Raw genomic sequence first — 12860 nt, forward strand, 5'->3', positions numbered from 1 at the left:
GCCCTCCCTGCTCAATGCTCACAGTGAAGATCAGGAACGTGCCACAAACTAGGAGTCCATAGACCTATAAATAGTAAGTAGCAGGAACAGACCAAAAAATGGGATCTCCCAATTCATTGCCCGCCTGCCTTCTGTACACCGTGTTGAAAATCTTAGTCCATTCTGGTGTTATTAGAGGTTGAAAGAATGTGGGATTTTGTTTGGTTGTTTTGTGTTCTTTAGATGACTAACATTTTGCACATCTCACACAGTGGTAGGAGGTGCTCCAGCTGGAGATCTGGGGTTGTCCTTCTTTCCTCTTTGACCCGCATTTATAGTCAGTCAGTTTTAAAGAGGTTCTTCCTGATGTCCCTCAAATTCATCCCTTTCTTTTGAGCCACACGGCCACAATCCTGCACGCCTTTGCCAGCCTTTCCAGACCAGGTTGTGAGCACCTCCCTTGTGTCCTTGCTGTACCCCTTGTATTGCTCTCAGTAGTATTTATGTTACTCTTTTATAATTATCTTCTTAGTTGAATATCTTTCTACTTCTTTTCAAGCTCCTAGGATTGTGTCATAATTTTTATAGTCCCAGGATCCAGAAAGGACCTGTCACGTTGGGTGGGACCAACTACTATTTAATGGATGAGTATGCAGAAATAACTTTATATTATCCCACAATGAAAAGAGGAAGGGCTTTTCTATAACTATAATTAAGCACAATTTTATCTACCTTTTGGGCTTAACACATTAGTTGCCGAGAAATACAAAGCAGTCTACCACTTGCCTACGATGTTATTTTGGTATACCTAGATAAAAGCCAGTACCCAATTTCCATTCTTAATTTCATTGAGACACCACCTTGAAATAAGTAATTTTCTATTACTAAAACTACAAAAGAAACAATAATTCTCCACTTAAATGAGTATTATCAACTCATTACAGATAATGTTGAAATAGCAAGTTAAATAAAATGCTTATGTCCCTGAAAGTATATGGAGAAAAAACATTGAAAATGGACCTTTGTTGTATATAAATGAAATTAAATAAATAAAGAAAATGTATAAAATAAAGAGATTTTTTTTAAGTTCATAAATTTATGGCAACTTTAGGTTTCCATGATTCTCTGGTAATTTATTATGTGGAGGTTTACTGTAACTTTGAATCTGTCAACAGCATGCCTACAGGGCTTGTATTGGCCAAATCCTCTCCGTAACATGATGAGGGAGATATTTTAGGAGAACAGGTATGGGACCTTCCCATGTCTCAACATTTTGACCTCCAAGAAATGGCAGGAGAATTGTTCTCAGATCTTTGTATCTAGCTGTATTATTTTATTTCCCTAATTGCCTAGTCTCCACTATCTAGCAAAGGCCGGGTGTTTCTGAGCACGCTTCATTATTTTACCTCTTGTTCGTTTTTGCTTTTTCCAGTTCACGGCTCTTCATTATCACTGGTCTCCAGCACTTCTTCTCTTTACTCAACAGTAAGTATCCGTTGTTAACAAGGAGCTTCTGCCTCGGCCAAGCACACAGTGATTAAATAGGTTGACATTTACACAGAAGTTGCACAGTGAAATGAGGGCATACGCTCAGCTACCATAACCAATAGCTGGCGGGTGCTTTCCCGGACCTTCTGTGGCCCAGTTTTATGCGCTTTCACTGGACTTTTGTGTACTTATTAAAATCAATGAGTGCATGAAAAACTGAGTTTCGTAAAACCTCTTATGGTATAACTGGGAATCGCTGAAACCATGTACTCTCCCATAAATTTATAATATTGACTGGTTTTCCTTGTTTGGTTCTCTGAGCCATGACTGGTAATTCTTCAATGGTATTTTCTCCATTTTCTTATTTTAATTTTTCAAGTTCCTCTGTGCCAAAGTGTAAAGGCGTAAAAGGCCTAGAGACTCTTAAAAATATATACCTTCTGAAATAGAATGATTTTTAAAACTATTTCTGCAAAGAGAAAAATGCCGATGTTTCAACTTATTTTCCTGATGTGTGCAGTTATAATCTGTTTTTGCCAAGATGAGCTTCCTGTCCACTTAATATAATTTCATTTTTTTTTGCAAAAAAAAAAAAAGAAGAAGAAGATCTATAGGATGTTATATTTAATAGGAGGGTTCCTTCATGCCTAAGTAAAAGTGAAGTGTATTTCATTTACTGAATCTCACTGAGACTTCAGCAGTACAAATAGTTCTTAGCCAGAGCTGAGGTTCATAAAAAGTTCAGTCTTGGCCATCACTGAGCAATTAAGCCTGATGGGCAACGCTAATTGTTTCACTCATTTCATTAGGCTTAAATGTTAGGGCCCTCATTTTATAAGCTCATCTTACATATTTATTGCTTTGGATAGTTACACAAGATCAGAAATATTACTGGGAAAAGCAATATTTTTCTCATCATGTCTCCTTTTCATGATTAAATTTGCCAATTATACTCTGTAAATGAAGAAATCACTATTATTGTTTAAATTTAATCCTTTAGGCAAGTGGATAAGAAGTAGAAAGGTGAAATGTTTTGGCAAAAACACATAAAAGAACTGTGTTAACACTTAACCCTCCTCATTGGCCCGGGGCCGCTGTGTGCTCAGGAGATGACCTCTGACCTAAAGCATTGCGGCCGAAGTCCCTACAAAGCATCAAACGATGCAGCATGATCATAATATTTTAAATATATGCAAAACCACCATTTGGATAAAACTGCCTTCATTCAGCCTGAGAAAGATTCCAGAAGAAAAGGAGCTTGATGGGGTGCCTGGGTGGCGCAGTCGGTTAAGCATCCGACTTCAGCCAGATCACGATCTCTCGGTCCGTGAGTTGGAGCCCCGCGTCAGGCTCTGGGCCGATGGCTCGGAGCCTGGAGCCTGTTTCCGATTCTGTGTCTCCCTCTCTCTCTGCCCCTCCCCCGTTCATGCTCTGTCTCTCTCTGTCCCAAAAATAAAAAAAAAAAAAAAAAAAAAAGTTGAAAAAAAAAATTTAAGAAAAGGAGCTTGGTTTGAGGGAAAACAGATGGCTGATTAGTATGTACCAGAGTCCGGTAGAACTTTATGCGACAATAAGAAGGTTTTCTAGCTGCACTGTCCAGTACAGTGACCTCTGGCCACATGTGGCTATTGACTGTTTGAAGTGTGGAGTAACAGAGGAACTGAATTTTTAAGTTTAATTAATTTAAATTATTTAAATAGGCACGTATGTCTAGTAGCTTCTATATTGGGTATTGCAGGTTCATAAGGAACAAGGGGCTTCATTTTAATAATTGTAGATAAGTAGGAGTAGATGTCGTATGATAAGGACAATCAGAAAGCATACAGGAGGAGTATGTAGTAAGAGTGCAATATGTAATAGGAACAGAGACGAAAGTGACTACATACATATACCTATATGCCAAAACTTGGAAATGAAATATACCTTTGTGTTAAGTGTGAAAAGAATGTATTAGGTCTTTAAGCCACAGAGACTGTACGTGGTTGTCCTGAAAATGATGGAAATTATATTCTTGAATTCACAAATAACCTATAAACAATTCAAATAAATGCATATTTGGAGGACTAATAAAAAGAAAAACCAAAAATCAAAGATGATGAGGAGTCATTCTGACTTCAGTCCCCCATTATCATTCACCGAGATTCCACTGACAATGAGAAAATATCTGTGAAAGTATTTTTTAAACCATGAGGTAAAAAGTCAGTTTGTCATTATTTTTCATGCCTTCTTAAGGACTCTAGATCAAGATTCAGTTGATTTGCATTCTTGCCTAACTCTATCAGCAATTACTGTGTGACATCAGAAAAGTTGCTAAGTTTCTTTGGACTATACCTGTAAAATCAAATTGGAAAACAACAGCCAGATCTATCCCATCTGTCTCAAGGGTTTTGTGTAATTATTAGGGAAGACCAGAAATGTTGTATACCAAAAATAACAAAAATTATAAATTTTTGATACACAGTGATTCTAGGAGCACCATTTATATCATAGTTGATGTGAATTGCATCTTTTGAATTTAGGCAGTGTAGTAACATAGCTGTGCATGGTTATTTCCTTCATCAAATAATTCAAGTGTCTAGGGGGAGAAAAAGTTCTTTTTTTAAGTAGTATATTAGGCACTATCTGCTCTTACTAGACAAAATACTGCTCTCGTCAACCATGCGTATAAACCATGTTTACTCTAACATTATCCATATAACATTAACGCTTATACAACTTACAGAATTATATATTTTGCTGGATGTATTGCACTTCAAGATATTAAAACAAACTAATAACAATGGCCTGTTGCAAAGAACATTTGCCTATAAAATCACCAATCTAACAAGTCTCATTGGAAGGATTCTTTACCTATAGATCTTTTAACGCTTCTACAACTTACAGTTTGGTAAATTTTTCAAAAGTATTGTGTTGTAAAGTTGAGGATTATCACCTGATAGTATATTCCTGAGCAGAAAGGGAATTTGCATATTGATCAGAAATCATAGGCCTGATCTAGGGGCACCTGGGTGGCTGGGTTAAGCATCTGACTGACTTCAGCTCAGGTCATGATCTCACGGTCTGTGAGTTCGAGCCCCACATCAGGCTCTGTGCTGGCAGCTCAGAGCCTGGAGCCTGCTTCGGCTTCTGTCTCCATCTCTCTCTGCCCCTCCCCTTCTCGTGTTCTGTCTCTCTCTCTCTCTCTCTCTCTCTCTCTCTCAAAAATAAATAAACATTAAAAAAAAAAAATCATAGGCCTAATCTGATCTGCCAAGTTCTTACCTTTGGCACACTTAGAGTTTGTGTGCTTCTTTTAAAATCCAAGCCAACACTGTGAAATCCAGAACTTTTATCTAAAAATTCAAATTTCTAAGTTACTTTTAATGTAACCTGAATATCTAGTAACACTGAGATGAATTCCTCCAGGTTTACAGTCACTTGGCATCATCCCTTTAGATGCTGGAGTATGTTCTCAGGCCGGTTCCCGCCTCCACAACCTTTTTTCTTCCTGACACTGAAGCTGAGTTCGGGTTCTTAGTTATTATTGTGCTGTTTAATTTCTCAAAGGAAAGACATACTCCTTATTATCTGTATCTTTATGAAAAGTGGGGAAAATGTAAGCCTAGGGAGGCTGTATGATTTTTTTTTAATTCCCAGAGCCTTTTATATTCTTTATATTCCTGGTCCTTTTAAGCACTGAAATTGTTGATCCTTGCAATAAATAGCTTTTTTTTTTTTCTGACTGGACTTGTATATTAAAAACTTGATTGAATCTTTTTTGTACCTGGAATCTAATTTATATTGATTTAATAAGAGCAGGGGCCATGTTTGGTTTGTTGTGGATCCCTTTAGCATATTTCCTAACACACAACTAATACTAAAGTAATTTTTTTTAGTAAATTTGAATGGGTGAATGAAAGGCTAATTAATGATTTATGGAGTAAAGAATCATCTGATATAATTTTATTTAGGCAAAATGTTTTATACTGTCTACCATTCTCCAGACATTGAACTTGGTTCAAAACCATCATTTAAAAATGGCAAGTAATCATATTCCTTCATGATGTTATTAATTCTGTGCCTGAATTGCTGAAAGAAGTATAATATTAATATTCTGCCTCAGTGCTTCCACTTTATGGTAACACCTACCTAGTACTAATAGCCATGAGGTATGAAAGAAGGCAAAGATTAAAGGAAAAGATAGTTGTGAAAATATAGCAATGAGAAAAATCATTATATACAATCCATATGGAATTAATATGTAATGGTTATACTTATGAGTATTATAAATAACTTATTCAAGGTTTTTTTTAATGAGAAATATGATGAATATCTTTCTTGACTTTTTTGTTAAATAGGATGCATTGCGTTTTTTAAGCTACAAATTATTTATTATTAGTTTTATATAATGCTAGCAGGCCTTGAAGCAGGATTTGGGCAAAATATAGTGGCAATAAACATGCCAAGTTCTAGGGAAAACAAATCGTCATAGCTAATTGTGCCATATATCTTAAGGCAAATAACTTCCAGCTTTCTTTAAGGTGAAATTTCCATCTTAAAATTAGTTCCCTAGTTCTGATTCAAATGCCAACTGTTGAGGAAACCTTAAAACTATTAGAATTGAAAAATAAAATCTTCACTTAAAAATTAAAATTGAGATGTAAAATATTCAAGCTTTATGTTAGCATTTATTTTTAAAACACAGTTTTCTTATAAGGGCTATTAGGATTTTACTATGTAACCACTCTGTTATTCCAACACAATATTACTAACGATACATTATTTTTAAGAGTAGAGAAAATACAGGAAAGGGAAAACTGAAAAATGCTTATGCATAAAAAAATACCTTGATGTTTATGTTGTTACTTTGTTTTATTGTATATTTTCTAAAAAAAAAAAAAAAAAAAAGTGGTTCAGGTACTTTTGTATCAATCAACCAGGAAATGTCCCCAAAAGAAAGATAGGAAATGAGATTTTTTTTAAATTTTTTTAGCTTCGAAATTGATCAGCGCAATGAGCAGATTTGTACTGTTCAGAGGTATTATTCATTCTCCACCTTTTTCCAAAATAAGGGAGCTTCCCAAATGTAATGGTGCACATAACTCATTTTCTGGCATTTTGCAGCCCAGCACAAAGAAGAAAAACAGAGCTGGGAATTTTCTGCAACTGAGTCCAAAACAGCCTTCAATTTCCTAAAGCAGTCCTTATTTGCATAATGTGTATGACCAAAGATGTTTGTCAGCCACTTTCATCACCATCTTGACATGGGGAATTTTAATGTTTTGCTGACTTGCAGCTCAGTAAACTTAATAATCATTAGCGACAGTGAAAGAAGACAGAAACTAATAAAGTGATTTTACCCAGTTATCAGTAGAGGTCAATATTTTCCCTCCAGCTTTATTTGGCATTTTTATGATCTGTAAATCACAGAATAAAATTCTGACTCCCAAGTCGTGGCTGATGATGTCTATAATATCATGGAGTGTATTTTCTAATATGTATGAAAAAGTCCAATATTTCATTTTTTCCTACACCCATCTTTTTTAGAGTGAAATGTTATGATTACTTTTGTTTTTGTTGCTTATGGTCTGAATCTTAGAATAACATTGTCTTTTAATTCTAACTTTGCTTTTAAGGCATATTATGTATCCATGAATCAAATAACCTACATTTTCAAAAAATTTTATCATTTGTATATAAGGAAGTACTCATTTGCAATCTTAACGGTTCCTGTTATAATAATAGAATATTAGTCTAATATTTATAACATGTAAGTATAGTATAACTATAACAATAATGTATAATACTATGAAATTTTAACATGTATTTTACTATAATAATAATTTATAAATAGTCTTAGGTTGGATCATAATATTTTTAATACAGTACAATTATACATTTATACTTGTGGAGCAAAATGACATTAGTCACTTATAGTTAATTTTTTTTTCCTTTTGTCTTTTACAGGCTGAAGAAAAAGCTCATTCAGAGGTAAAATTTGTAGCATTTTCATATTCCACTCTTTGTTTACATCTGTGATGAAAGGAAGGTACCACTAGAGGGCTGTGTGATACAGTAGCATAGCTCTCCACCACTGCCAACAGAAGTGATCCTCTAGTTGATAAATGGTCTCCGATATTTACTCTTAAGGAAAATGAAAGGAAGTTTTTAAAAGCAAACTTACCTCTTACATTCTAGAATGGAGTTTTAGATCAACAACCAAAAATTTGCCTGTAGTAGTAAGCACTCATTAGATCTGATGAATGAATGAATGTGTGGTCTTTCCAATTCATTGTAGTCTCTTTTCCCCAAGCCTGTGAGACTAACTGCATAGGATTAACGAAACCGTTGAACCTTAGGCATCAGACCTCCATAACAGAAGCTACCAGCATCACAGTCCATCTGTTTCATGCCGGGACTTTGCCGCTCTAATCATCGCTTCATGTCTAGTGTGGTATATTGTTCTAATCACACACATTTCACAAATGCACTTTGTCTCAATCATGTTCCAATCAGATTGCAACCTGGAGAGAGTGTCCTTTTTATTTCACTTTGTAAAAGAATTTTCCTATCCAAGGAGAGCAGGAGGACTTTAATTAGGACTTTATTCAAGGTGTGGTAATGATATTTGATTGGTTTACACTGAGGCAGTCAGACCACAGAGAAAATCAATGTCTTGGCAATAGCCTTTGCAAAGGATCTCTGCCCTTATTAGCCCTTAAAGGAAAATTTATGCTATGCTTAAAAGTACTGAAATAGTATTGATTATAGCATTTGATCTTTATCATTGCTAGACCAAAAAGTTAGTATGTTTTTTTTTTAAAAAACCTAAAGTGTTTTATTTACATTGCATGGACCTGACAGTGCTAATTCGGTCGTAATATGGCTGCTGAGATAAACAAATGCTGCCTATTTGCCTGATTAGTCCTTACCCATCTCCCCTTTTTGTCATCTCTGCCTCCTAATGGATCATGGTTTTTAAAAAATAATTTCCATTCCTTTAAGGTTTCCTGGGTTAATTTGTAAAGGATCATGTAATAGAGGCTATTATCTTGAGAAAGGCTCCTTAAGTTTGTATTGGTTTAGGATAAAGTATATGGTCTGTTTTCTGGGACTGTCTGTGGTCATCATCATTTGAATGCAAGTCAGTGCGATGCTATTGGGGGCTAGTGTATCTATTACAAAAAAAAACTGGAGTGAAATGGGATCACATTTGCTGAAATTATATAAATGTTCACCGTCCCAGCTTCCAGCTTAAAATTCACAAGGTCTTTAGAGTCTCTCAACATTGACTACCATTTCTTTTCTGCCAAAAAGTGGGGGAGAAGACGCTGAACTGTGTCAAGAATGCTCTTTCAAACTGAGACAGTATTCCAAAAGTCCAACCACAACAATAGAAGATTTCTTTTTAAAGAAAGGAGAAGAATTAGAGTAGAATGTTTGGCATCTAAGTAACTAAAATCCCTGGAGACCAGAAGTAGACCAGTAGACTTAGTCTCAGATGACTGTAGATGTTTTACCCTTATAATCGCTGTTTACATTTCTTAGCAACATGAGACACAGTTTTAACTGCAGAAAGTGCTTACATTAACAATTTAAATGTGATATGACCTACTCTCTTCCTCTGGTTCAGTTTTGGTACAGTGTGAACTTAGCTAAAGAGGTAGACATTTTAGCACATTTATTTTATTGGTTTATCTCATTATTTGAACAGCATTACTGATTTTTTCCCCCTCTTAAGCTATGGTTAATCTATAAAACATTTTTAGTCTGAGCTAATAGTAACTCAATGAATAAAAGGCATTATAATAAAGTTTTGGGAAGGCGTCTCTCAGAATGTTAGCCATTAAAACTCCAGCTAATAAAATTATTTTCAAATATGAAATCATTACACATTGGATCGGAGCCAACTTTCAGTGGCTAAGGGATAGTCTAATGCTGGGAAGTTGCCAAACTAGAAAATTTTAAAGCACATACTAAAAAAAACAAAAAAAAAAACAAAAAAAAAGTATTTTTTTTTCTTTGCTAAAACTCCATGCTAACCTCCATGCTAAAACTTTCAGTACATTCCTTTAATTTGCAAATTTGAGGGGTGCCTGGATGGCTCAGTCTGTTGGGCATCCGACTTCGGCTCGGGTCATGATCTCGTGGTCCGTGAGTTCGAGCCCCGCGTCAGGCTCTGTGCTGACAGCTCAGGGCCTGGAGCCTGCTTTGGATTCTGTGTCTCCCTCTCTCTGACCCTCCCCCGTTCATGCTCTGTCTCTCTCTGTCTCAAAAATAAATAAATGTTAAAAAAATTTTAATTTGCAAATTTGAGTCCTGACCTTGAACATAGTCACTTACTTCTCTTCTTATACATGGTATTTGACTGTTACTGTATAGCTAGTGTTCACATTTCTTTGGTTTTTCAGGAATTGGTGCTGATACACTAACTAAGGGGCTGCATGAGCAGAATATAGTATTTGCTTTCTTGGATTGAATTCTTAGTTTTAAGTAAAAATCCACTAGCATATTAAATTGATTTTTTTTTTAATTACATTCAGCAAATCCATAAACTGCGTCGAGAGCTGGTTGCATCGCAAGAAAAAGTTGCTACCCTCACATCTCAACTTTCAGCAAATGTAAGTCACTCTTGATTTTTTTGATATATTAGAATAGATTTTTATATAGTAAATGGAATAATTTTAGTAACAGCCTCACAAACTTTAAGTGTCCAAAAATAAAACAGACTTCAGTCACTCATACAAACGTAAACTTCCCTGCATGTCGAGTAATAAAATGTAAACCCAAATTGACGTGGTTAAAGGGCTTTTGTTTCTTCTTAGGTTGGAAACATTAGTAAGAGTTACAAGGGCTATTTCTTTTCTTATGTCTTATTTTTATTACTCTCCGTAGATATTTTTCAAACCACAATACAGTTGGTGGTTGACAGTGATTAACTTTGGAAGATAAAAAATTCTATGTGCCCTGCATTCTTCAGCACAATTTATTGGGCAATTAGTTAAGCACCCAATTAATTATAAAAAAATTAACTTAGGTCTACATTTGGGTATCCAAGCTATATTGGAAATGAGAGAGAGTTCCCTAAAAAACCTGGGCAGTCTTCTCATAGCAGTTTGACCAGCTGAGAGTGGCAAAAATGATGCCAATGAGACCATCAATAATATTAACATTTATTGAATATCTTTCAATGTGCCAGGAATATTCAGAATAGATGCAGAATAAGAAAGGAGAACCTGTGACATTGTGCCTGGTCCTAAGGAACATTAGTGTTAGAAACACCAGCGAGGGGTAAGGAAGCTCCCACTGTTTTGCCATACGCCCTGCCACCTGCACTCAACATTAATCTGCTCAGTTGAAGTGTGTAGCTCTGGGCCCTTCCTCTGCCTCACCACTCTGCTCTCCATTGAGGTTTTCTATCTCCTAGACAAAGCATGACAGGGCAAGAGAGAGCAGGTGTAGGCCCATGGGGTACGAGCTGATTAAGAGAGATTTTAAGGATAAAAATTATTGTGCAATATAACTTCCACAGTATAGAAGTAAGTCTTTTTAACCCACCATGTATTCATTTCAGCACTGGATTTGAATTGATTTTATCTTTTCAACGTGGGAAGAATCAAATTAATTTGGGGTTGGCTGTATTCATTTTTATCGATGTTGTTAGGGGGTTGTTAAAAATAATGGCAGGTTTTAGAGAATTTTTAGGCAGTACTGAAAGAGGACAGAATTATTTAACCTATATTTTATGTTTAAGAATAATTCTTAAAGAAATAGTTCAGAAGCAACTGTAAATTTTATACTATAGGCTAGATGAATAACACTGTAAAACACTCAGTCTAGGTTCCTGACTCAGCACCCAGAGAACATATTACAATGTAAATGCCAGAAACACATGAATTGTGTTTATCTGCAATGAGGAAGGCTCAATGATAGACCCTATGGACTGGAGAGTCAAGATATTTACAGATGTCTTTAATGATTACTCAGGATTTTATTTTATTTCATAAATGTCTCTTGCATAGGTTTATATATTAAGATGTTAGGATGATAAATGTCTGCTATACATTATGGAATTTGGGCTTTTACACGGTATTTTTAAAACTATTTCCATTTAAAACGCATTATATTAATATTCTGTTAAAAAGGAAAACTCAAACTAAAAAAATGGATGCAATAAAAAGTGTATATTTGTTTTTCCCTCAGACACTCCCTTCCTAAACATGGTTGTTGGTTTCTTTTTTGGGGGGAGGGTATAGTTGACATACAATGTTCCTTTAGTTTCAGGTGATTTCCCAAGTTTATACATTATATATATACTATATACTATATCACTATATACATAGTGATTTCCCAAGTTTATACATTATTCTGTGTTCATCACAAGTGCCATTACATCTGTCCCATTACATCACTATTACAATATCACTGACTATATGACTGTATTCCTTATGCTCTGCTTTTTATGATTGTGACTTACTCCTTCTATAGCTGGAGGCCTGTATCTCCCTCTCCCCTTCACCTATTTGCCCAGCACCCCCACACCCCGTTCCCCTCTGACAACCATCCATTTGTTCTCTGTAGTTACAGTTCTGATTCTGCCTTCTGTTTGTTCATTTCTTTTAAGATTTCATGTATGAGTGGAGTCATATGGTTTTTGTCTTTCTCAGTCTGACTTATTTCACTTAGCATACCACCCTCTAAGTCTATTCATGTTGTCTCAAATTGCAAAATTTCATTCTTTTGTATGGCTGTGTAACATTGGATTGTTGGTTTCTTATGTATCCTTTCAACTTTGATCTTTTTATTCCCATGAATACATATATGCAACACACACCTGCAAAGGCTTGTACACACGCATGCACACACACACACACACACACACACACGAGCAACCAAATTTTAACATAAGGGAACAGTCCTGAAATTTGACTCTGTGCCATTGTTTAGAAGGGGAGCAAAAATTTTTTAAAGTTGTCAGCCATTGGCTACCTACCACTTCTCCTTTAATCATGCATACCACACTGTTTTCACTGATGTGTTTTCATGACTTTGGCTCACATATTCTCAGCTGAGCATTGATATGACCACCAGAGGGTGAAAATTGTTTTTCTGTGGTTAAAAAAAAAAAACTTACTCTTTTTATGCACAAAGCACAGATATACATGGAAGCACAGATATACATGGAGTGCATAAAAAAGTATCCAACATATCTCTGGTGCTAAAATGTCATGGAGGAAGGGTGCTATTAGAAGAAAAAGCATCTATAATATCTCCTCAAGGAATAATAATGAAAAAAAAAAGAATGAATACAGAATTAGAGGAAGTAGTGTCAAATAGATAATTTTGTTTAAAAAGTGCTAGTCTTAGAGAAAATTTCCAAATGTATCCAGCTTCCTCTGGCTACATCTCTGTTA

At 35.4% G+C, this 12860-nt stretch overlaps 1 protein-coding gene across 6 annotated transcripts in view; it reads left to right on the top strand.

Annotated features, from left to right (window-relative positions):
* The window catches only part of NAV3 (neuron navigator 3), an 821282-nt gene that overhangs the window by 749124 nt on the left and 59298 nt on the right, over window positions 1-12860 (top strand). For all 6 annotated transcript variants that reach the window (XM_078449654.2, XM_060656893.3, XM_078449653.2 and 3 more), the window contains 3 exons: window positions 1412-1464; window positions 7414-7437; window positions 9990-10067. In XM_078449654.2, the coding sequence (XP_078305780.1) occupies window positions 1412-1464; window positions 7414-7437; window positions 9990-10067 (155 nt within the window). The remainder of the gene's footprint in view (window positions 1-1411; window positions 1465-7413; window positions 7438-9989; window positions 10068-12860) is intronic.

Source organism: Panthera onca, chromosome B4 (assembly GCF_046562875.1).
Source record: "Panthera onca isolate mPanOnc1 chromosome B4, mPanOnc1 haplotype 2, whole genome shotgun sequence".
Taxonomy (NCBI): domain Eukaryota; kingdom Metazoa; phylum Chordata; class Mammalia; order Carnivora; family Felidae; genus Panthera; species Panthera onca.